The sequence below is a fragment of the Schistocerca nitens genome, chromosome 7, assembly GCF_023898315.1.
Source record: "Schistocerca nitens isolate TAMUIC-IGC-003100 chromosome 7, iqSchNite1.1, whole genome shotgun sequence".
Lineage (NCBI taxonomy): Eukaryota > Metazoa > Arthropoda > Insecta > Orthoptera > Acrididae > Schistocerca > Schistocerca nitens.
In genome coordinates, this window is record NC_064620.1 from 148,761,158 (window position 1) to 148,788,614 (window position 27,457).

Below are 27,457 nucleotides of genomic sequence, written 5' to 3' on the forward strand. Positions count from 1 at the left end.
CTAGCTTATTCGGAGGCTAATTATACAAACTAAATTAAAAGGTCTTGAGAAAGCAGTTCTGAACACACTTGTGTAAAAATTGTTTAGTGCCTGATTATACAGGGTGGAGCACGAAACACTAGCCCAGGATGCAGACTGCTCGACAGTAACACATAAATTGTTGCCCGTTAAGAGCTATTACAACAACTAATAGATAAACGTGTTATTGTATCAAATAAACTAATGCTGTTGTATCTGCTCATGAAGGGCAACAATTGGTGCGTAATTTGCAGTTTTTCATGCACCATCCTGTTTACGCTTTTCATTCTGCTAAAATGTTCCTTGGAAATCAGTAATTGTCTCTCTTTATTCTCCTATGTAGCATTAGATGTGGAAGACTCGTCCTTGAGAGTGCTATAGTAGTTATGAAATTGTGGAATGCATGTAACATTTAGTACAGTATAGTGCAGAGCTCAAGGCTTGTGTTAGGTCAGGGTCTTTTATACGAAATGTTGAAATGGCCAACATAAAGAGAGAGCCATTATATTGATTTATTATTTAAAATTTAGCAGGTTCATTGCCAGTTTTCTCATTTTAGGTGATTAGTGCCAAACCATTTAACTAAATCCAAGTGTTGCCACATTACGGCAACCCTCAGTCCCTGTTCACTCACACACATTGCACAGTATATCACTTTCCCTGTAATCTCTCTCTCTCTCTCTGTCTCTCTCTCTCTCTCTCTCTCTCTCTCTCTCTCTGTGTGTGTGTGTGTGTGTGTGTGTGTGTGTGTGTGTGTGTGTGTGTGTGTGTGTGTCATCTACTGTTGACGAAGGCCTTAATGGCTGAAAGCTTTAATTGTGGGAGTCTTTTTTTTTGTGCCTATCTGCAACTCAGCATATCTGCTATATGGTGAGTAGCAATTTCCTTTCCAAATATTGTTACGTTCCATCCTGGATTTTCCATTGTTTGGGTTTTATTATTTATTTTGCCCCATTTTCCAAGAATGAGCATAGCAACATCTTTCTGAAGATATTGTAGTGTGGCTGGATAGAATTGATAAGCTTCTCTTGAGTAAGGAGCACTATAAATCTTAACATCTGATAATTTTAAAAAAGTCATCAAATTTGTGTAAGTTCTTTTATGCATTTGCTGATTGTGTTACCAAATGACATTCATTAACTGCTGCCGTGTAACTTGCAATAATCTCTGATACTCAAAATGGTTATTAAAAAATTGAATTAATAATGAAATCTTCTCAGGCTTCCATGTGGGTGGTGGTTTGTGTTAGGTTTCATGTTGGCAGTAACAGTACCACTCTGCCAATAAGAAGTCATGGTCTGTGGTTGCAGAGCTGTTTTGTTAATTTAAGTTAGTATACTTCAGGCATTCCATGCTTTAAAAAAATCAATGCTGAAGGGTTTGTTCCAATACATGGTGACGTAAGTCCTAGTTGGCTGGATAATATAACATGCATTTGTGGTGGCTGAACAAACACTAGCTAACAATATAAACTAGCTTATTCGGAGGCTAATTATACAAACTAAATTAAAAGGTCTTGAGAAAGCAGTTCTGAACACACTTGTGTAAAAATTGTTTAGTGCCTGATTATACAGGGTGGAGCACGAAACACTAGCCCAGGATGCAGACTGCTCGACAGTAACACATAAATTGTTGCCCGTTAAGAGCTATTACAACAACTAATAGATAAACGTGTTATTGTATCAAATAAACTAATGCTGTTGTATCTGCTCATGAAGGGCAACAATTGGTGCGTAATTTGCAGTTTTTCATGCACCATCCTGTTTACGCTTTTCATTCTGCTAAAATGTTCCTTGGAAATCAGTAATTGTCTCTCTTTATTCTCCTATGTAGCATTAGATGTGGAAGACTCGTCCTTGAGAGTGCTATAGTAGTTATGAAATTGTGGAATGCATGTAACATTTAGTACAGTATAGTGCAGAGCTCAAGGCTTGTGTTAGGTCAGGGTCTTTTATACGAAATGTTGAAATGGCCAACATAAAGAGAGAGCCATTATATTGATTTATTATTTAAAATTTAGCAGGTTCATTGCCAGTTTTCTCATTTTAGGTGATTAGTGCCAAACCATTTAACTAAATCCAAGTGTTGCCACATTACGGCAACCCTCAGTCCCTGTTCACTCACACACATTGCACAGTATATCACTTTCCCTGTAATCTCTCTCTCTCTCTCTCTCTCTCTCTCTCTCTCTCTCTGTGTGTGTGTGTGTGTGTGTGTGTGTGTGTGTGTGTGTCATCTACTGTTGACGAAGGCCTTAATGGCTGAAAGCTTTAATTGTGGGAGTCTTTTTTTTTGTGCCTATCTGCAACTCAGCATATCTGCTATATGGTGAGTAGCAATTTCCTTTCCAAATATTGTTACGTTCCATCCTGGATTTTCCATTGTTTGGGTTTTATTATTTATTTTGCCCCATTTTCCAAGAATGAGCATAGCAACATCTTTCTGAAGATATTGTAGTGTGGCTGGATAGAATTGATAAGCTTCTCTTGAGTAAGGAGCACTATAAATCTTAACATCTGATAATTTTAAAAAAGTCATCAAATTTGTGTAAGTTCTTTTATGCATTTGCTGATTGTGTTACCAAATGACATTCATTAACTGCTGCCGTGTAACTTGCAATAATCTCTGATACTCAAAATGGTTATTAAAAAATTGAATTAATAATGAAATCTTCTCAGGCTTCCATGTGGGTGGTGGCGTTCAAATTCTGCGACATTTCAATCATATTCTGCTGACACCCATTGAAACATCGTGGAATTTGAACAGAATCACTTGGATGGAAACCGAGAAGATTTCATCAGCAGTACATTCCAGACCCATATGTAATTGAATTAATCTTTTCCTCCAGTTAAATACTAATAATTAAATGTTGTGAAAAGGATAGATTACTACTCACCATACAGCGAAGATGCCAATCTGCAGAAAGGCACGACAAAAGGACTGTCAGACAAGTAAGATGTGTGTGCGATTAGCATGAGTGTTTGTGTGTATGTTGTATAATTCTGATGAAGGCCTTTTTGGTCGAAAGCTTACTTGAAACTTCCTGGCAGATTAAAACTGTGTGCCCGACCGAGACTCGAACTCGGGACCTTTGCCTTTCGCGGGCGTGAGTCGTGCTTCGGTAGCTCAGTTGGTAGAGCACTTGCCCGCGAAAGGCAAAGGTCCCGAGTTCGAGTCTCGGTCGGGCACACAGTTTTAATCTGCCAGGAAGTTTCATATCAGCGCACACTCCGCTGCAGAGTGAAAATCTCATTCTGGAAACATCCCCCAGGCTGTGGCTAAGCCATGTCTCCGCAATATCCTTTCTTTCAGGAGTGCTAGTTCTGCATGGTTCGCAGGAGAGCTTCTGTAAAGTTTGGAAGGTAGGAGACGAGGTACTGGCAGAAGTAAAGCTGTGAGTACCGGGCGTGAGTCGTGCTTCGGTAGCTCAGTTGGTAGAGCACTTGCCCGCGAAAGGCAAAGGTCCCGAGTTCGAGTCTCGGTCGGGCACACAGTTTTAATCTGCCAGGAAGTTTCATATCAGCGCACACTCCGCTGCAGAGTGAAAATCTCATTCTGGAAAGCTTACTTGTTTGACAGTCTTTTTGTTGTGCCTGTCTGCGGCTCAGTGTCTTTGGTATTTGGTGAGTAGTAATTCATCCTTTTCATGATATTGTCATTATTCCGTCCTGGATTTTCCATTGTTTAATGATTAAATGTCATACTTCTGACACTAATGTTTTGTACACCCTTGTAATTCATATCATATTAAATCAGTAGTCGGGATTTCAGGAAAACCAGAGATTATTTGATAACAATGTTTGGCCATTATGTATAGGCTTCCATTTCAAACCTGATATAATACTGTATCAAGCAATATTTCTTCCATTAGATAATTATCAATCATTTCACGTAGGATCTTCAGTAATAAGTCAACACAAGACCTATGAATAATATTTAGCACTTAATTATTGTATGTTAGAATCCTGGAACATATTCTTAGTTTCAATATAATACATTGTCCTGAGACTGAGAAGCTTATGTCCCTGAATCAGCTCAGTTTTAGAAAGCATCACTCCTGCAAAAGTCAGCTTGCCTTTTTTTTCACATGTTGTACGGCAAACTATGCATGAAGGACAACAGACATATTCCATTTTCCTAGATTTCCAAAAAGCATTTGACACAATGCTCCACTGCAGACTGTTAACAGAGGTACAAACATATGGAATAAGTTCCCAAATATGTGAGTGTCTCTAAGACTTTCAGGTAATAGAACCCAATATGTTCTGCTTGACGGCAGAAACAAGGTTATCATCAGGAGTGCCCAGGGAAGTGGGGTAGGATCACTGTTATTTTCTGCATACGTAAATGATCGTGTAAACAGGGTGGGCAGCAGTCCGCAGCTGTTTGTTGATGGTGCTGTGGTCTACAGGAAGCTGTTGCGGTTGGGTGGCTAGGAGGATACAAGATAAATTAGACAACATTTCTAGGTGGTGTCATCTAAATTTCTAGTTGGTATGATGAATGGCAGCTGGCTCAAAAAAAAAAAAAAAAAAAAAGTAAGTTAATACATATCAGTAGGAAAAACAAACCCTTAGTGTTCAGATACAACATTAATAGTGTCCTGCTTGTGGCTGGTCCCGGCACAGAGGTTCGAGTCCTCCCTCGGGCATATGTATGTGTGTGTTTGTCCTGAGAATAATTTAGGTTGAGTAGTGTGTAAGCTTAGGGACTGATGACCTTGGCAGTTAAGTCCCATAAGATTTCACACACATTTGAACATTTTTTGTCCTGCTTTATTATGTCACATTGTTTAAATACATGGCCGTAATGTTGCAAAGTGATATGAAATGGAGGGAACATGTGAGAATTGAGGATTGTGGTAGAGAAGGTGAATAGGTGACTTAGATTTATTGGAAGAATTTTGGAGAAGCGTGGTTCGTCTGTAGAGGTGACTGCTACAGTGTTTGGGATCTGTACCAGATTGTATTCAAGGAAGACATTGAAGCAATTCTGAGGTGGGCTGCTAGATGTGTTTCTGATAGGTTCATACAACACACAAGTGATACAGAGATGCTTCAGGAACTCAAATGGGAATGCTTGGAGGGAAGGCAATGTTTTTTTCGAGGAACACGATCGAAAAAATTTAGAGAACCGCCATTTGAGACTTCATGATTCTACTGCCACCAGCATACACTTTGCATAAGGATCATGAAGATAAAATACATGAAATTGGGTCTCGTACAGAGACATGTAGACAGTCGTTTTTTTCCCCCTCACTTTATTTGTGAGTGGAATGGAAAAGGAGATGACTAAAGGTGGTGCATGGTACCATCCATCCTGCACCATATGTTGGCTTGAGGACTATGTATATAGATGTAGATGTAGGCATTTATTTAATTTTTATAATAATTGTCAGTGGTGTCTTGACACAGCTGGAAGCATCTTCCTGTGATGCTTTGCTATCAGCTCAGCTGTAAGTTGGTCTGACATTTCAACATCGGCAAACAGCACCAGAAGACTCCTCCACTGACATCAGGGGTCCGTGTGATACGTGAAACACACAGATAAACTTACACATTTGCTTAATATACTTAGTGTAACGAAATTGTTAATCATTTATTCAAACAAAATAACATAAACTGCTGTACTACATATTGTGAAGGCAGCGTAATACTCGGTGGAATGGCTGCAAAATTGATTGAGTTTAACGTCCCCTCGACATTGAGGTCATTAGAGAGTAAAATTGAAACACTACACACTGTTGCTTTAAGAGTGGTGCATAGGGTGCTGTAATATGTTTCCAGATTCTTCATTTAATACTACTTGTTGAAACTTTGTAAATAGGCTTCACATGGTAGTTTACGTCTGTCTTAAAGCATAGGCTGATTACGGTTTTTCATCTTGTCCATAACATTTGCCCATGAGTGAAATGAACCTGTGTCGTTTCATGCTGTCGTCTTTCATATCCATTAAATGTGCTCTTTTAATCCTGTTTGGTATGGGTCCCACAATATTCTAGGATGGGTCACGCAAATGTTTTGAAAGCAGTCTCCATTGTAGACTGAAGCATATCACCTGATTAACCTTATATAGTTCATTTAGTGTTAATATAAGTAGGTAATTTTGCAGTCACAAATTATAATGTAAGTTATTACTTTCTGTGTGTGATAAAGCTATGAAGCATATGACTGAATGCACATTCAATTTTTGTCTGTGTATACAAAGTCACATTTCAAGGGCGCATCATTAGGAGCAGATTGAGAAACAAGCTCGGGCCCAGGGCAACTACCTAGGTAACAGTGAATTTTAATTTTATCGTGCTTTGTCTGTGAGGAGAAAAGTTTGTGTGAAGGAACCAGAGCACAAGATAAATTAGTTTTTGTATTTATATCTTCTGAACAAACATTGGTGTTCTCACAAGGCAGCTACTCATCACAAAAATAAGATGTTGATTAGTGTGTCATGGGGGAGGGGGCAGGGGGGACCCTTCGTATGTAAAGTGTGCTATTATTAACTTGCATTGCAGTAGCGATAGTTTTCATGCCTTTTACATTAATGACCAGTGTAGCATTATAAAATACTTTGATAGTGATAATTTATAACAAAAATTGTGAAAGCTTTGTTTGTATTTCTTGCTCTATTATGTGATGACTGTGCTTCCTTCTAGGTGAAGGAGCATCATTATCACGGGAACCAGAAACTGCACAAGAGCCTGCAGGTCCTGACCAGTCACTCCCTGTGCCTTCTGAGCCAAGGCAGCCAGTGCCTGTGGCACCCAGCGGAGGCCAGAATCATCCACGTTCCACGTCATACGTCAGTGTAAGTATTCAATACATATATTTACAACTACCATTCATAAAGATGAAACACATTTTATTTTTATTCGATTTTATGTTCTTTTTTGATATTGAATTTAGAATTAGGCACAAGAACGAATTGAAAAATAGTACTTGGAAATTATTTAACAATATGTAAATCTATTGGAAAAAATAAGAATGTTGTCCAAAGACTGGTTTAACACAGTTCTCCACACAACTGTTTTCGCTTCTGCATAACAGGAACTTGCACAAATTCAGACCTGCTTATTGCATTTGAACCTTGATGTCCCTGAATAATTTTAACCTGCTCAGTTCTTTCCATTTTCAGTTGAACTATTCCTTGAGATGTATCCATTTCCTTTCTTTTAGTCAGCGTGTGTCACTAGCACTATTTCCTCCAATTTTGTTCAGTAGATCTTCACTGGTTATCCCGGTCTACCAACCTGATCTTCAACATTCTTCTGTAGCACCGCATTTCAAAAGCCTCTATTCTCTTCTTCTTGTTCCACTTTGTTACACTCAAAATGGTCAAGTCGTGCAATAATCCCCTTGCGGTTGTACTCATCTACCCTGTTCTTTGCCACCCAGCAGACAGTGACTTCAGTGAAGTTCTGTTGCTCATAATCAGTATTGTAAACTGCATTGTGCAAAATATGAAACATCTCTGCTAAGGTTTGCAGATGAATCCTGTAGTTGTTTGAAATCACATGCCCAATTTCAAACCTTTGTTGGCATTGTCATACTTGGTTCATCAATGAAGTTGACATAGTCTGCAGGGAAGAATGTATGCAACATGCAGATGCTACTACAGCCCATGTAGCCTTCCATTTACACTCAGAAGATCTAATTCTGTATTCAACATATGCTGGATATTTCACCTAGAAAATAAAAATGTGAACCTCATTGCTCCTTGTGTGTTGGTAACAGTTATAACCCCTATAAATCATTGACCATTACTGTGTCTGCTGCTGCTGCTGATGTGAAGGCTGTTCTGCATCGTTATGCCAGAGTTGTACAATTTGAGGCTTCTTAGCCACAGTAACACAGTGAGGGGACGTAGTTATTGTGCAGTACTTTTTGATCCAGCCTTTATTGACTTTTGGTGTTGCAATTGTAATAATTTGCAAGAAGACTTCGAAATGTGGAACCATCTTATGAGAGAGATTGTTTTAGTAAGTATATGCCAGAATTCAAAATACGGAAATCTGAATCTTTAGATAAAAAGGACCTCACTTTCAAATTGTTATTTTACTCTAAAAGTACTTTCATAAAATTGATAAAAGCACTGACTAGTAAAAGGATGTGATAATCTCCAGATACAACAGAAACTTAAATGAATGGAAGGGGCAAAAAGATTTATAAAATTGACTGTAATTATTCTGATAATGTATGTAGAGGTGATGACTGTGAACTTCCTTTCTAAAAATGTATAAACACTGACCAAGCATGTGGATTTTATTATGATGGCATGTTATAAGTGTAAAGTTGTGGAATGATCTGGCAGATGGGGGAAACATAGGGTTGACGCCGAGATACAGATTTGCTGCTTCTATGTAGCTAGCATGAGAGCAGCAGTAAGACAATATGTTTGGAAGCAAGAGATGAAGGAATGCTGTCACATTGTCACGCCAGTACAGAAGTGAGATCCTCACTGTATTCAGAAAAGGAACAGCTGGCTGTAACCGTAACCTCAGAAACAGCACCATATTCAGAAGAAATAGCCGAATGTGTGTGACAATCAAGATTATAAATGTTCTGTCCATAAGAACACACAGATAATAACAGATACAGCACTTTATTACTTCTAGACTACTTGTACAAGAAGACATTTACCACGTAGTCTGATAAATATGGGCCTAATGTCAACTATGACTGAGGGCGAGGTTGGCCAGACCCGCCCCATCAGCCAGTCAGTAGAGTGCCTTGTGGAGAGGCTGTGCATACATCCAGAAGTGGCAGTCCCTGCCAATGCTAGCGTCTTTTGATTTCTGTAATGCGCTTTACAATGGCGCCCCCAGATTGCGGGTGTGGAATCTGCGCAGGTCACTACAAAAGTAGTTACGAAGCAGATTGGAAGCACAGATGGAGCATGAGTTGGTTAACCTGTTGGATGAGGTGGGTGACCTGCTTGAGGTTGGGGTCAGAAGTTGTGGCCGTGGCAACCTGAGTACTAGCGATCGGAAACCCACCTACCACTTGGCGGGATGCGATATCCTAATGAAAACACACAACCTCCTGTCAATCAAAATTGGCATCTGGGCTGACTGGCACCCAGGATAATGCATCCTTGTTGATATGGCACCCATTGGGGCGAAAATGAACCAGGTCCACAGGGAAAATGAACAAGGTCTACAGCTGCAGCCTGTGGGGCGCCTTATCCAGGACCCAGGTGGGTGGACTAAATAACAAAACTAACGGCGTATGGTCCGTAATGAATTGGAATTTAGTACCATATAAGAAAACATGAAATTTAGTGACCACTTCTTTCTCAACCCGAGAGTAGTGGACCTGTGCTGGACTGCGAATTTTCAATGCAAAAGCCAGTGGCTGCTCTGAGCCGTCCGCATTCTGATGGGCGAGGATTCCCCCATGTCATACTGCAAGGCATTTATTCAATTGGTTCTCTGGTACTTCTAGTATGTTAATGAAGAAGAAGTGAAGACATTCAGTGGTTTGTCAGGATCAAAAGTAACTACATACGTTATTGACCTGAGGCTGTCCTTCGATGCGGTGAAGCCCTGGTCACATGCCAGGGACTAGACGATGGAAGCACACTAGTGTACACGGAGATAGAGAGGATGTGTAATGGTGGATCCCATGGGAAAGCCAGCAGTTCTTACAGTGACAAAGGACACGGCAGGTCCTTAATGCTCTGACCAGACTCAACAGGGGTTAGACTACCTGTAGTAATGTGTTGTGGCACAGATACTCGAGAGATGATTGGGAAAATTTAGACTTCAGCAAATTGCAACACAGACCCATGGCCTGGAGTTTTTCACAAAGACTGCAGAGATTGTGCAGTTGGTTGCTTGTAGTATGTCCTGTAACAGCAATGTCTTCCAGGTAGTTTGGAACAGTGGACATGATCTGTTCTAGATAGTTTTGCGAATTTGGGGAGGGATGACAGTAAAAGTAATAGACCAAGTCACTGATCTATAGGTAATAAGGTCAGCCATGAATAGCCAAAGCAATGGAATTTGCTGTTTACCATATCCCCATAGGTATCTGTGTACTGGCAACAATGGGGAGAGCCAAGGCCTGAATATGTTTGAGCATGAAGCAGGGAAACTGCCACGCCAGTCATGTCATGAGATGTCTTGAGAGAACCAAAATCTTAATAAAAAGCTTGTTGGAATCCCTATCAGGAACCAGCCCTGACTTTGATGTTTTCTGAATATCCATATACATGTTCTAATATTCTAATATGCTGTGATTGTGCAGTTGAGTGGCAGACTTCCGCAGTGTGGCCTTTTTTTTTTTTTTTTTTCCTCAACACTTCCAACAGTTGGCTCAATGCTGGGGACATCCTGATCTACCATGTTCGGAGTAGCAAGACATGCATGATAGCGACAGTGAGCAGGGGATGGAAAGCTGTTTATATGAGGGTTGTTTCAAAAATAAGGTTATATATATATATATATATATATATATATATATAGACACACACAAAGATGATGTGACTTACCAAATGAAAGTGCTGGCAGGTCGACAGACACACAAACGAACACAAACATACACACAAAATTCAAGCTTTCGCAACAAACTGTTGCCTCATCAGGAAAGAGGGAAGGAGAGGGAAAGACGAAAGGATGTGGGTTTTAAGGGAGAGGGTAAGGAGTCATTCCAATCCCGGGAGCGGAAAGACTTACCTTAGGGGGAAAAAAGGATGGGTATACACTCGCGCGCACACACACACACACATATCCATCCACACATGTACAGACACAAGCACACATATTCAAAGATGTCTGCTTGTGTCTGTACATGTGTGGATGGATATATGTGTGTGTGTGTGTGTGTGTGTGTGTGTGTGTGTGTGTGTGTGTGAGTGTATACCCGTCCTTTTTTCCCCCTAAGGTAAGTCTTTCCGCTCCCGGGATTGTAATGACTCCTTACCCTCTCCCTTAAAACCCACATCCCTCCGTCTTTCCCTCTCCTTCCCTCTTTCCTGATGAGGCAACAGTTTGTTGCGAAAGCTTGAATCTTGTGTGTGTGTTTGTGTTTGTTTGTGTGTGTATCGACCTGCCAGCGCTTTCTTTCGGTAAGTCACATCATCTTTATATATTATTTTTTTTTATAGACACGAAGATTTTTTTATTTGAAAATACGACTACACCATTGGAAACGTTGATCTGTAAGCTATTTGTCCACATAGTCCCAATTTTTTTCTATGCATTTTTTCTGTCAAGTAATCCACTTTTGCATTCCCACCTCAAAGAAGTTTTCTGCCAACCCGTTGAGAAACTTGGAAACTTCTCCGTCTGGAACTGTAGACCACCTAGGTGCTCCTTCAATTTCAGAAACAGATGGAAATCGCTGGGTGCCAAATTGGGGCTGTAAGGTGGGTGGTCAATGACATCCCAGCCAAATTTGTCAATTAACTCCTTCGTTTGTTGCAACACATGTGGACAGGCATTGTCGTGGTGCAGCCTTACGCCTTTGCTGAGTTTTCCCCTACAACGATTTTGAATTGCCCGTCTTAGCTTTTTCAAGGTCTCGCAGTAACCTCTTGAGTTTATGGTGGTCCCACTAGGCATAAAATCAATCAGCAGTACACTACACCGGTCCCAAAACACCAATACCATGATTTTTCCTGCTGACAGCTGCTGCTTAAACTTCTTTGGTGGTGGCGATCTGGTGTGTTTCCATTGGCGCAATTGTTGTTTTGTTTCCAGAGTAACGTAATGGCACCACAATTCATCCCCCGTAACAGTGGAATCAAGGAAGTCTCACTTATTCTCGTTGCATTCACTCCAAAACTTCTGAAGCACAGTCGACGCGCTGCTGTTTGTGGAAGCATGTGCAGCACCCAGCATGTGCACAGCATAGCTTTTTATTCAATATCCTGTCAATTGGAGCTTCAGAAGCCTCAGGAATTTGAGCAGCCAGTTGCCAGATGGTGATTCGCCGATATTCGAGCAAGATTTGCTAAACTTTAGCCACAACTTCGTCGGAGATCGACGGCCTCCCGCTTCGTTGTTCGTTGTGGATGTCCGTACGGCCGTTGGCAAACTCCCTACACCATTTGCAGATGTGTTGAATGCTTATACACGTTTCCCCATACACTTCACTCAACTGCCGATGAATTTCTACAGGTGGTAACTTTCTTGGGTGCAAAAATCAGATGACCACACAAATTTCACACCTGGCGGTGACTGGCTCCATCACTTATGGCTGTCAGGCCAGCACTGACTGTTGCAGAGCCATGCTGGTTGTTGGGCTCGGAGATAGGGGATCTGGCAAAGATCTCGCAAACACAGTGGTGTTGCCAGATTTCGCATTGCACCATGCACGATAAGGGTACAGAGTTGGGAACCTTACTTTTGAAACAACCCTCGTATGCTATGAGCAATGTCATCATCCCTGGATACAGTGGATGCAGTCAGATCACACTGTACTGCCACAATGTCACACCCGGCTTCCATCTGGCGATCAGTGGTGTGTGTGAAACCTCATACAAGTGGGTAATGGACAAAACCTCTTTGAGGAAAGGATTTTTTAATTCGAGGGCCCATTGTGGGACTTCCTTATCAGGAGCAGAACGGACGATAACAATGTGAACTGCGAAGTCCACATACAACTATTTTGACTTGCCCGTAACAAAAATGGCACTTAAGATTGAGACTGATGAGACTGCTTCTCACATTGGTAGAACTCAACCCTAGCGGCCATGACATGCTTGGGGTGGTGATAATAGGAAGGCAGCAATGAGTATGAATTGTCAAATGACAACAAGAAAGGTTTCTGCGATGGGGTCAACTGCCGCAACACCTGATTCAAGGTGGAGAAATCCATGACAAAAACATATGTCCACATCTTTGGCATGGAAGGCATAAAAATGGTGCAGTAGGTGGTGATTGTACACTTCTCAGTCTTCTGCTATCTCATCAGATAGTGGGAACGGAGGAGGAAACATAGCAGGAGATGAAGGAGGGGGATTTGGGGGGGGGGGGGGGGGCACCAGTGGCGGCACAGACTGTTGCATGACTGTAAGAAGTTCCATGTGTTGATGTGCCAACATTTGAAGCATAGGCTCCACATCACAACAAAATATGAAAACCAACTGCACAACGAAACACATGGGATAACAACCCTACTCGTCGTCAATGTGTCCTAACAACAAGAACACACAGATAATAACAGACAAAACATTTTATTATCTGTAGAATACTTGTACAAGAGGACACAGAGTGGATTCACTGCTGATCCGATAAACATAGGCAGAATGTCAGCATATGACTGAGAACAAGGCTGGCCAGGCCCAACTCTGTAAGCCGTCGGCAGTCCGGTAGTGTGTACTGCAGAGAGGCTGCACATGTGCATCCAGAAGTGGCAGCCTCTGCCAGTGCTAGAATCTTCAGACTTTTGTGGTGCACAGTACAACTAGGCATCTGAATCGCAGGAGTGGAATCTGTGCAGGTCACTACTATTAATTTCATTGCTGCACAAGTATGGAAATACATTGCCTCATTTCACTTCTCATTGTGAGTATTAGAAACACATTGTTGTGACTGATAGTGGCACCTATACTATAGATTAGTGGTAAATTATTGCCAACAGAAATATGTTCACACAGAACACTTGAAATGCAACATAACAAGTGAAACGTGAGCTTTGACAATGGCACTAATGCTGCTACTGTTTACGGCAGTGTTGAGTTTCAAGGTTACAGTGTTGATACAAAGCTGTACAATTTCTTGCAATTCATCTGTGGGGAGCAGAGATGATGCTGAGAGGCGATTGTTGTCATTGAGCTTGCTTATGTTATCAGTGCTGTAAGAACTGTAAATTGCAGTAATTGATAATGGATGCCAATTACAACCATGACTCTATTAAGAAACATGGATATAAGAGTTCACAGCAACAATTTGTTCACACAGACAATGTGACATTAACTTTTAAGTTAATTTTCCAACTGCATACATTGCAGAATTCAAAGCAAGTACTGGGTGGCATATGAGGATGATGATGAGGGCTGGGCTTGTGTTGTAAAGCAGAACACCACTAGCTCAGTGAATTTCCATGGCATATGACAAAAAGCTGGTTGCAATTATTATTATTATTTTATTTATTTATTTTACTGTGCTGTCGAACGATGTTGATGTGAAGAGCATTAAAAGTGTCCCTATAAGAAGTTCCGGCAGTGAAAATGCCAGAATAACAGTAATGCTGGATGCACTATCAGATGGAAAGAAGCTCCCCACATATGTGATTCTTTGCAGGGAAAAGACACCAAAAGAAAAACTGGCTCCTGGAACTTATCTGTAGATTCCAAGAAAAGGAATGGATGACTGACGGCCTGATGCTAGATTTGTTGCAAGTTCATACGTTAAATTTCGCCCATGCAGCCGCATAAACTTCATTTCTTCTTTTCTGATATTTCAGCAGTATATCTTCTGGCCATCTTCAGAGTGAGCCAACTGATGCTGCAGTACACTACAGAATTTGTCCCATCACTTAAAAAAAAAAAACACGAAGAGTGCGCATGAATTGAATCTGTCTCTACACAGGCAACCCATGGTGGGATATTGGTGTGTAATTATTAGATGCTTGTAGCAACGTCTTTGACAGTTTATTAAAGAAAGTGCTGGGTTTCATAATTTGTCTAGGTTGCAATCACTATCTTTGTTAATTAAATTCTTCACCAAACGAATTATGACTGCTTCTTTCAACATAGAGATCCAGAAATATGAAGCTGACTCTTAGGATTTCAACATTCTCATGCACCATAATGGGCAAATTGACACAGTGATGTGCCACAGTCGAATTACTGGGCGATAAAGGTACATTTACATAGGCCATAAAAGTTACATATCGCAGACAATGTTGTCCGGCAACATTGTGGCCATATATATTGCAGCCACATGTGAGACAACATTACTGCCTGCTGTAGCCCAGCACTGTTTGGGACTATACATTTACAAGACAGAAATTTTTACATGGGGCCATACTGTTGCCACAAAATGGACAAACAAACCTACTACAAGTGAGTGCTGCACTCCTACTTTTACATCACACAAGGGATAACGTTAGAAATACCAAGAGAAATCAGTCTTTTGTAGGTGCATTCTTTTTTTAAATAAGCAGAAAGTTTCAGAAAATTTGTCTTGTGAATTGTTGCTGGGTACTCACTTTTTCCAGACTGTTGTACAAACAATTTTTATGAGAATTGCTAAAACTGATACAAATATGAGAGTGTGTGTGTTGCACTCACTTTTCAGTTTTTAGCTACTGGTCCATTCGTCATTTGTACAGAAGTTTAATGTACCTCTTTAAAATGAACTGTTCATCAGTGAGCCTCTTGGTACCAGATGTATACAATGTTTTGGCAGGACTGAAGAATTTCATTAAGGCAAGTCTGAAGTAAGAATACAATTTTTTATTTTCATTTTATTTTTGTTCACCAGTACACATTACTTTTTAAACTATCAGTTCCTGCTTCAGACTTGTCTGAAGATAGTAAGAGACTCATTGTATCAAATGTAAACCATGTGGAAGTAGAGGCACACTCTTCATATGCAATTTTTTTGCCTCACGTTTGGCATAGGTTCGGGGCTTCAGAATTTTTTGTATGGTTCATCAAGTGTGATTTCAAGCTCATTGACAACTACTTACGAACTTTACTTTTTGATATTGCGATCTTTGTATGTATTACTTTCAACATCCCAAATCTTTGGTCATAGATGAATCACATTTACGAAATTTACATTATTGTTTTCTCATTGTCTTTTAAATTGCTGAACACAAGAAGTTACCAACAACAAATGACTAACAAAACAGATGATGCACAAACTTCCAAACAAAGTGGAAACGATATTATGTGAATGCAGTGCTGTCGGTGAGAGATATAGGAAACATTAGGTGAGAGCGAGAGGGAAGCTACAGGCAAGGGCAGAGAGACAGATTGCCCTGCAATATTATATATTCTCCACCCTTGGGGAGACACCAGCATCTCCTCCGCAACCACCTGGAACAGCTTGCAACATTAGCAGTACTGCCCAGCCATACTGCAGAATTGCCATGTATTGCAGCCACAGGGTTGTCGGCAGCGCTATTGCCGTAAAATACAGACCATGTAAGAGTCGGGTATATCTCGGTGTTTGTAACAGAATACCAGTTGCCTCTGCTTGACAGAAGGAAAATGTTGGTGCTGGATTCTTTCAGAGGACACCGCACCTGGGAATAAGTGCCTGATAGAAAAACAACACAGCTAATGATAATTCCTATTAGCACAACCCTACAACTTCAGGTAATGGATGTTGTTGGAAGTAGACCTTTTTTATGACTTACTGTGAGCTTTACAGTGGGTTTCTTGTACAAGGAAACCATGTCCTCACTCCAGAGGGGGAAGTTGAAGAAACCCTTAATACACTCGACGGGCCAGCATATCCTTACTGCCTGGAGCAGAATTTGGAATGAGTCTGTTGAGAAAGGATTCAAAAAATGCTGCATTACTAATGCTATGACGACTCAGGAGTGTCAGGTAGAAAGAAATGTCAGTTGGCTTACAAAGGAAGGAAATGGGGGGGGGGGGGGGGTTAAAAATGATGATACCACGGATGACTGCAGTAGAGAGTTAAAAAAAAGAGAGAGAGAGAGAGTGAAGATAAAAATTAATGTAAACCATCTCTTTTTGTTATATTATTTCTCCTTGTACTGTAAAAATGCAGAAATCAATCAATGGCATCAGTATAGAATAGGTGCAATGTTAGCTTTTTAGGCAGGTGCTTTATTTCAGTAAAACAGTTTGTAATTTCAATTATTTAGAACATGTTAAAATTTGCTCAAGGCACCTTATAATAAAACGGAGGTTATTCTATACTGGGGAAATATAGTACGTCCTTTAGATTGAAATTGTGTGTCTGTTATTCCCATCTATTAATCCCACCTCCTTTGGACTTGTTTGATTCGTTTAAAGATATTCTTATGTATTAAGTTTTTGTGCTCTATTTCCCATTGCCTACTGCATAGTACCCAGATTATTTTAATATTGTTAACATCAGTATTTATTAATTTGTTGATTTAGGAATTAATTGTAATTGACTTTGTTTTCAGACTACAAGTTCAAGCACAAAACTTATTCCACGGTTGGTTGATGCAAATAGTCCCTCCGAGCCTGGTGAGCTGGCACCTGCTCAATGGGATGTGTGCGATGTTGCACAGTTCCTTAGGGTTAATGATTGTGCAGCATACTGTGAAAGTTTCAGTAAACAGGTAGGTTTCATGGGAAAAAATTAGTCGTATTGAGCTAAATGATTTATTTGTGCATCTTGATAAATCTTCCATTAGATACATAAAACCAATTGATAAGCCTTACATAGTTGTACAAGTTCTGATATACTCAGTTAAACTTTATAAAAAAAGGTAGTAGCCCAAGCATTTGGCCAGCCGTGGTGGCTGAGTGGTTCTAGGCGTTACAGTCTGGAACCGTGCAACCACTACAGTTGTAGGTTCGAATCTTGCCTCGGGCATGGATGTGTGTGATATACTTAGGTTAGTTAGGTTTAAGTAGTTCTAAGTTCTAGGGGACTGATGACCTCAGAAGTTAAGTCCCATAGTGCTCAGAGCCATTTGAATCATTTTGAACCAAGCATTTGAAACAAGAACACAACTTGAGAGGGAAGAAGGAGAGGTATTTTGAGTGTGTTAGTGGAATTGTACGCATTTGTAAAACTTGGGATCAAGAGTGTTCACACTCATTTTAATAATAAGAGTTTAGTGAAGTATCTTCAAAAAACCAAATCCTGAAGAACTGTGATAACTGCAGAGGAATAAGCGTATTGCACTAGCCATATAAAATTTTTGCCATCACCAACAAACATAAATTGTAAAGACACTAGAAACCCATCATGAGTGATGAGCAGAATGGCTTTCGAAAAGAAAGATTGTGCTGTGATTGTTATTTTTCATTGAAATTACTAATGGAAAAAAAACATAGAAAATTCATTTAGAAACACACATTGCCTTCATCAGCTTCAAAAAAGCTTTTGATAAAGTCAGTAGAAGCAAACTATTACAGATTCTGGCAGATGATCATGTTCCCCAGTGACCTATCGAAAATACATGCAAAAAAATTTAATCAATGGCAAGAAAGAGGATAAATTAAGAGATTGGGGCAGAATGCATGCAGGAATAAGGCGGGGATGTGGCCTTTCACCACTCCTATTTATTATTTATATGAATAAAATCATCCAAGAGTGGAGACATGCCTCGAGACTTCCCGAAACACAAATCTAGGCGCTTTACTTTTTGCAGATAATTCAGGTCTTGTAGCATCTTCAGAGGATGACCTGCAGCCTTATGTACGCAATTGGCAAATTATGTCAGAGAAATACAACATGGACATAAATGCCAAAAAAAACACACTATGTCCTTCTGCAGGAAATATCCAGTACAAAGTAAAATCTGCTTAAAAAATAAAATTCTAGAATCAGAAACATTTAGGTTATAAACTATCCTTTCCGGAAGATAGAGACCAGGTATACAAAAACTATGGGAGTCATTAATAATGTAATGAAACCTTCCGTAGTCAAAAAGCACAACATAATAAATCTATATTAATTCTTGACAAGACCTATACTGTGCTATGACAGTGACGCCTGGACAATGAAGGCAAAATATGCGAAAAGTTAACAACCTGTAAAATGAGTTTCTTGAGATGAACAGCTTGTTACACCAAATGGTATCACAAAAGGAATGAAGATGTGTTGAAGGAACTTAAAATGGAACACATCAACATTATATCCAGTATTATAAAAACAACTGCAGAAAACATCTATGACAAATGAGCTCCAAGAGAACACCAGAATCCATTGTACCCTACCACTCTGATGGAGTAAGATCACTAGGTTGAACAGTGAAAAGATGGCAGGAGAAGAACTTCTCGATGAGACCATAACAGTTTAAAGAGGCGTTACACTTTGAATAAAGATGATGATTATGTTGTAACCCTATGCAGTGAGCATGTGTAATGCAAAGTAGCTGAATATAAGCCAGCACGCCAGGCCCCAACGCTACTCTAATGTTAATGGGACTTATGAATTATTTCACTGTCAGGCACTATCTCTGTATTGTGTGTTTGTACCATTTATTACATCATTCAGTGTATCAGTATTTTCCTGTATGTGGGAGTGAATTAAACGTAGTTGGTGGGAATTCTGATATTAAAATTTTGCTCATTGCTGTCAGTCAGCAGCTGCGAAGCACATTTTAAAAATAGAAATAATCAGTCGTCAGGTGCACAAATTTTTTTTTTAATTAAATTGACTTCTTGACTAGTTTTGACAGATTAATTTGCTATCCTCAGAAGCAATTAAGATTATATCAGAAAGCAATCGTCAAGCAAACTCTAGAATCTAGAGTATTACAAAAAATGGTTTTAGAATAAAAATTTAGTGATTACCAGGGTTGGATCACAATTAACAGCATGTAAAGTAATAAACAGGTTATAAACAGAGCTTTGTTAAAATTCTCTAATAGTACTGTCAAGCAGTTAAAAGAAACATAACAAATGTGAAAATATGGTGACCAAATAAACTTCATGTCGTAAATAAAGTATTAAAAAACCACAAGACATAAGATGATTAGCACCAGCAGATAGATAATTTGACTATAAAAGATTTCGCTTGTATAAGAAGCATTGAGCATTAGTTTGTCTAAAAGCGTATGAAGACTAAGCACATTGAGGGCACTTGTGTCTATAATACACGTTAAACCAAACTGAACATAAATCGTAAAGAAATGATACACCACTAGACCTTATGTCACATGCCAATCAAGAATATAAATGTTTACACAAAAATGACATAGCTTAAAAAGGACTGAAGAATGGGTACAGTGATTAGGTTTACTTAATAATCAGCTGATGGTGGCACCATGGGATGATGGAGAAGCGGCGCTGCATTGAACTTTCCAGTTTCTTGATGTAGAGGCCAGCCACTGGATACCAAGTTTTCAGTGACACAAGCAAGTGGGCAAACCCCGGCTGAGACATCCAACTCGACGGCGTGTGCAAGGTCCCAGTGCATATATACAAGTTGTCTTTCCATTTATGACCTCTACCTACAGCTCTTATAAACAGTAGTTGCAGCACAACGTATCTACGATAGTAACTTAAAACCTCTGCCAGATAACAGTGTAAAGTAGGAAAATGTATTAGGCACACTGCCCACTATACATATAAGTGGCCTTAGGCTCTGACTAGCCATCATAGCTAAAACACATTTAAAAAATATACAAAACAATACATTATATTAAAAAGCACTAAGACATCTTGACCAGAAAACAAAGTTGATGGAAGAAATTGGCAATTACCAGAAGCAAATGGTGGTTCTCAACATGCACTAAAAGACATTGAGCAAATACAGAGATTACAGGTCATTTCGCTAAAATTAATAGAATTATGAATATTTTTATCAGTATTCAAACCATCATTACATGACTTCTGTAGCAAGCCAAATGCATTTATAGATAAGCCTCCTGCAATTTTTCTTGTTCTTCCGTAGCTGTTTTTTGTTTATCTGGTGCCAATGGGCATCCAGGTTTCTGAAATTCTTGAGAATCTGCTTCTTACTTCTCTCCAGAGATCTCTTTCCTTCACCATGCTATATTTTGGGCCGAGAAATCCCAAGGGAGTTCTGTCAGGATCCATCCTCTTCATATAGCCATACCACTGCAGTCACTTCAGTTCAGATGTCTCCAGGATGTTCCTTTAGGTTTTCATATCTGACTGTGTTCTCCATATACAATGGCTGGACTTGCCACAACTTTCTTCAAAGTGTCCTGTCCTTCACCTACTGTGTGTTCTTCTCATCTTGACAACATCTTGCAGCACCTCCCTAAATATTTCCCTAATGCTTGGTTCAGTAAGTCTCCAAGTTACTGCTTTTGGAATTCTTTTGTTACAAACTCTGGGAGGCCTTCACTGTACAATAATTGTTACTAATTTTCTGTGGTCTCCATTTAAGCGAGAACAAACAAACAACCAGCAGAAGATCCAGTTATTCGACATGCCAATATGAATTTCTATCAGTTACAAACTCGGTTTGCCTACAAGTGCCTAAGTATTTATGTAATAAAAAACCCACTCCATTCTTTGACTCTGTTTCATAGCCCGGACATTACTTTTCACATTTTTCTTCCGTTACGTTTTACTCAACTCTGAGGCAGACCAGCTCTTCAGATTTGTTTGCCATTGTTAGAATATTCTATTGTGCTCATCCTGATAATCTTTCTGTGTTTGGTTTTCATGACTAATGTGGCATTGCTGATGTGAGGTGTCACTCATACAAACTTTTTCACTGCCTTGATTGTTTTATTGTACATCCAAGGTGCCAAATAATTCAAGTGATTGTAACTTTAGTGACTTTGAGAGGATGTGCAACAGAATCCCTGACCTTCCACTTAAAATAAATCAAGCAGATCAGGTACTTCTTGCAGATGACAAAACTGTTAGTATTACTCTGGTTAGAAAGGTGGTGTATGAACAGAAATCATAAATGAGACAGAATGTTCCAAATGAAAATTTAAGGTGGAAAAATGTCATTGGACGTCTCAAACAGCTGAATTCGGTAACTTTTATTCTTCAGACAATTTCATGTTTTAGAAACAAACAAATGAACATTTTAACATCATCATGCATATTTCCACTCGTCTACATGTAATTCATAACCTGCAAGCTACCTGATGGTGTGTTACAGAGGGTACTTCTGATACCACTAACTGATCCCTCCTACCCTTTTCCACTCTCGAATGGCGCACGGGAAGAATAATTGTTGGTTATTCTCTGTACTGGGTCCAATTTCTCAAATTTTCTCGTCGTGGCTGTCATTAAAAGAGATGTATATGGGAGGATGTAATATGTTGTCCGACTCTTCCTGGAAAGTGATATCTCAAAATCTCGGTAGTAAATTTCTCTGTGATGCACAATGTCTCTCTTGTAACATTTGCCAATGAAGTTTGCTGAGCATCTCGGTAACGCCCTCATGCCAACTAAATAATCCCATGACGAAACACATTGTTCTTTGTCGGATCTTCTCTGTCTCTTCTATCAGTCCAAACTGATAAGGATGACATGCTGATGAACAGTTATTAAGAATTGGTCAAACAGTTGCCTTATAAGCCACTTCCTTCGAAAATCTACTTATGTTGTCAGGCTAAAAGACACTACTAGATGTTCTAAATCTACTTTACTGTTGCTGACATTTACAAAATTGATATTAAAATTGCTTCATTTATTAAATTGTTGGACTTTGAACACAGCTGAGATAAAACTGACTCTAGCTGCCACCGGAGCACTTTCATGTTCTCTGTATAGGAGCTTTGTAGAGTGCTACCACAACTGGCAAGTCATGTGTAGGAGGCTCCATCTCTGCTCCACATATTTCAGTGTCTTGTTCTTTACAGTGACTCTTTAAATCTAATGCTCTGTAAGATGTATGTTTTACGTAAATTACAACACCACCTTTCTCCAGTATAGATCGAGAGTAATGTATACAGTAACCACTCAACTGCAACATTTCAACATCTCTCATACAGTGTTCACTAAAACATAATATATTAGCATCTTTTATTCTTTGTGAATCCTCTAAGAGAATAGAGGAAAACTGTCATTGTTTTATTTGCTGAAACTGCATACTTTCAATTGAAAAAATATCTGAGAGTTTTGAAATAACTGTTTCTTCTCTCTTTCTCTTGTTACTTTTTGTCACTGTTGTCGGCAGGATGTATGGGAAGCAGATAGACAGTTTTATTTCTTGAAAGTTGATCTGCAATTATGTCATTGATATGATCACACAGAAACAGTTTCCCTTCATATTTAAAGTGCATTCCATGTTTCGTGTACAGGTTTTGATGCAGCTTACTTATATCTAGTACTTTGCACTCATTGTATTGTGAGCAGTTTCTTTATTTTAATGCTTGTCTCCCAAACTACTTTGTTTACAAACGAGCTGTAAATCAAATCCTGCCTTTGAGGAACTGTGGCAACTGTTATGTTTCTAGATTTATTCACATCTAGAAATCTATGCACATTTTTCACACAAACCTCTGCTTCATTCTTAGTTACATCATTTGATCACATTATGCAAACTACCTTGTGTTATTTTCCTTCGAAAATTGGCATCTACAACATTTCTCATTCCTGCTCCATGTTTCACTGCACCAGTCACTGTTATGTCATGATTTTTCTCTCAGAAAATACTAGATTGCTTCCTGCCACGGCTGTCTGTTAGTAAAAGTACACTAATCTTTTTCTTGGTGATCCACGTTTCTTGTTGGCATTATTTCCAAAAAGTTATTCCGTTTCTAAATCACTGATATTTTCACGGTCATGATCTTTTATAGTACAGTCATTATCACAGTTACTTTGCAGAGCATTATTGGAGTATGTAACTGTTTTTGCAAATTTTGTTGACCTTTTTGTGGGTAAAGAACCTCCTTTATGTGACACTTTCATCCACAATTTATCCCTTTTGCCTTGCACCTCTTCACTTGGTTTTTGTTTGGATCGTAGACTCCGGTTTTCTTTCTTCAGTGCATCAATCTCTCTTCTTAAAGAATTGATTGTGCAAGTATTAGAGAACTTCCTAGCCTTTATCGATTGGGAATTTGTATCCTAAGAAGAATGCAGACATTCACTTGTTATGAGTGACATAATTTTCGTCATATTCCCCAAGGAGTTGTAAAATTTAAGCTCTTCGCAGTGTGTACTATGTTCTAGTAACTCTTGAGAATGCTGCTGGATAAATTTGTCAAAATCTCTGATATTTTGACAGGTAATACCCTGCCATTTTCAAGTATAGGAAAATGGTTTGAAATGACAGGTTGTGTTAGATGTTGGATTCTGGTGGTTTTTGATATTATCATGCTGCATTCGTTAGAGTTATTCCAAGATGATGGTTAGTTGTTTGCTTATTACATGGATCATAAATGTGGTCTCCCATTGTAATGTCGAATGACTCAGTTTACACTCATAATGTTTTTTGACAGCGAAAAGTATGACAAAATACTAACCGTTTACGTGATTGCCTTTTGCATTAGTGTATGCCACCAGTAATTTTTTTTATGCACAATGATTTACACTTAAAAGACAAATACATCCACAAATGTGTCTTATAAAATTACCCATTTTAAAATGGATCTGGGAAGTTATCAACCAGATACAGCGATTTTAGTTTGTATTTGAAGTTAATTTTGTTGTGTATTACATTTTTACTTATAATACAGTACAAACTACACTAAAATGACAAATACTGTAACCAGTTTTGATGACCTTGTCATTAGACAATTGTCTTGGTAAGAAAAATTGTTTGACATCTTCACAAAGCTGCATCAGCTGTTCTTGCCATCTGATGTCAAGCAGACTACAGCTGTGAAGCTGCAGACACAACATTGTCTACACATGAAGTAAGATTGCTCACATATAGACAATTGATTGAAAGAAGTATTAAAATTTATTTTTCTCCCAGATTTGAACATAATGTAGCATAGGCAAATAAACCTGATTGTTGTCCCCCAGCAGTGTGATTTGATGGCATGGGCTTTGTTTGCCTGCTCTCTGCTGCCATGCTTAAGCAAACTTTGTCCCTTCCACATTCCCCTATCAGTCTACCTCTCTGCACGGAGGTGCCTTCCTACATAACATAGACTATAGAGTCACATGAGATATTAGAGATTTTATCATCTGTTCCATCTCATTTACAGTATATGCTGTTATTGATGAAACACCTGTTGTCTCACACCCATGGTCTTGTTAAATGTTAAAATACATATTGTCAACAAATATGCATAATCAATTATGAAAGTAATCCTTTGTTCAAACTGGCCCTATATGTTCAGTGAACCTGCAGAAGTAGAGGTCAGAATGTAATCTCAATGTGCACACCAGACTAACAACTAGAGTGAGTTTGTTTGTAGATGATGATTATTTCAATAGTTGTACAAAACCATAACAAAAATGAGTGCTGGAGAATTCATTTTCAGTGTACATGAAAATATTTTCCTGTTTTTATTTTGTTCTGTTCTCTCTCATAAGTAAATTGCTTATTTGCAGAAAATTGATGGCGTAAAACTCTTATCGCTCACCAAAGATCAGATCATAGAGTTAACTGGACTGAAAGTTGGGCCTTCACTTAAGATATATGATATGATTCAACAACTAAAAATAAAGGTAAACCCAGCACAAGAACGTTTGAAAGCCAGCCTAAAGAAACTCTTGTGAAAGTGAACTTCATGCAGCTGGAAGGTCAAAAAGCTTTATTTAATGAACAGTGTGTTTGTGTATGTGTGTGCTTGTGTTTATGTGCTGTAACTGCCTTGACAGTATTAGTGATAACAAGATGTTACTGATAACACCAACAAAAGCAGCAATAGTTCAGTTTAGTGATAATTACTGAGTATGCCAGCACCTTTATTGCTATTGCATGATAAAACATCACACTATTTTCTATTATCATGTACCACATGTACAAGTAAGTAATTTGCATTGTAAGGACTGTACAGGTTCGTTAACATTGTGTCTCATATCATAGATATATTTTTAACGACATAGTTGTTTGACGACAGGGTCTATGTATGTGAAATGCTTACAAATTCATACGTGTTGCAAGCAAATTAAGGCATCACACAATTTAGTGTGTGTGTGTGTGTTTTGAATAAAGGCAACTTGGCCAGTGTATGAAAGTTAATGCTCTATTTATTGATACATTTTAAATAGTTTACTGGTACAGGCAGTCCTATGTCGAGCTGACTAGTCTTAAAAGTGTTTACTTAACCAAATATGTGCCATTGTAAGAATATTTTTAGTCTGCAGATTCACTATGTTAGTTTAATTGTATACATTCTGTATTTTATAGTAGGTGCAAATGTACTTGCCAGTAGAAATTGAGATTCTTATTCCTGCTAAGTACCAAACAGTATTTCCAGGAACAACACTTCCGGTGAACTGACAGGCTCGGATATAGAGAGTATTGTGCTGTCTGCTGAGGTGTTTGATTGTATTTATATTACCATCAGCTTCAACTTATCTGACTGCCTGTAGATATTGTCCTTAATAAGGATTTTTTTTATTTCTGTTGACACACAGTTTTTACTGTACTTTTTTTTAATAAGTGTGACACAATAGTCTGATTTTAATATTTTGTTGAAACAAGGAATCTCTTTTTCTCTTTACCTATAGATTATTGCACGTACCAAGAGTGTATGCACCAACAGCTGTGGAGTGTATTTTTTTATATGGCATAGATGTATCTTGCTTTATTCTATAGCACAGTGCTGTTATGTTCCATGTAAAAATATTTATGAATTGAATCAGGTCTAAGCTGTGTGAACACAACCAAATTAAACTGTAATTGTATAGTATAGGAACTGTATTGTAATAATAATGATAGCAACCTGAAGCACAGTTTGTGCATTTGCCTTTTCAATATGTTCCAAGTGTGATACTTTGTGAGAGTTTTTTTTTTTTTAAGTGTGACGAGTTGAGAGTGGTGTTCCCATTCATTTATCTGGTACTGAGAGATTGTGTACCTAATGTTCCAGTACTGATTGCAGCAAACCTTTTATATGGATTATATTTTATAAAATTTCATGGTCAGAAGGTGTGGCATCGATAATCTTTTATTATTTGAAACTGGCATGTGTAAAAGAGAGAAACAAATACATAAATTGGGATTGAAACTTTTGTTAATTAATTTGTTTGCACTATATACTTTTTTGTGATACATGTTTGGCCTCAATTTATTGAAGTATCGTTAAGTGGAAAAACGTGTTGGTGTCGAGCTACAAACGATGCTTCAATAAACTGAGACGAAACACAAATGGCAAAACATAAATGTATTTATTCATTTGCACACAGACAGAACCTGAAAATCATTAACATAATATTTCCTGCATTTGAGGACTGGCAGATTAACAATGTTAAAGATCTAATGATTGATTTATTTATATTTTCAAATTAGTTTTCAAAACCCTTATTGCATTACTTCATCCTTTGAAATCACTCATTTGATTTGATGCCTTTAAATATCTCTGCGTCTTTTGACTTTCGACACTCATCTTAATGTGAAGAAAAGGACCGCTACAGATCAGGAATTTCTTGCTTGAACAAGTGCTTTGAACATTATACTGATAAAGGTAGTATCGGCTACAAAGAACAATATTGTTAACTCTTTCAAATTCATTGAGCATTACTCTGCAACCTAATATACAACTGCCTTTCAACAATCCTTGCACTGCATTAACATTATTTTTACCATCCTATAAAGAAGATTAATTTGAGAAGGGAGCTTTGCTGAGACTGGGCTGATCATTTTCATGGAAATGATAATAGTCTATTACTGGTTACATTTCCCTGTAGCAGTGATTCATTTTCAGCCTTTAACAAAAAGTGTAATGCATAACTCACAGATACTTTTCTTTCG

The 27,457-nt window shown here is 38.7% G+C and overlaps 1 protein-coding gene across 6 annotated transcripts in view; it reads left to right on the top strand.

The window, feature by feature from the left end:
* LOC126194696 (polycomb protein Sfmbt-like) overlaps positions 1-26,706 on the top strand; it is a 316,496-nt gene extending 289,790 nt beyond the window's left edge. For all 6 annotated transcript variants that reach the window (XM_049932916.1, XM_049932915.1, XM_049932921.1 and 3 more), the window contains 3 exons: positions 6,668-6,819; positions 17,094-17,252; positions 25,090-26,706. In XM_049932916.1, the coding sequence (XP_049788873.1) occupies positions 6,668-6,819; positions 17,094-17,252; positions 25,090-25,257 (479 nt within the window). In that variant the 3' untranslated portion in view covers positions 25,258-26,706. The remainder of the gene's footprint in view (positions 1-6,667; positions 6,820-17,093; positions 17,253-25,089) is intronic.
* Positions 26,707-27,457: the final 751 nt, after the last annotated feature.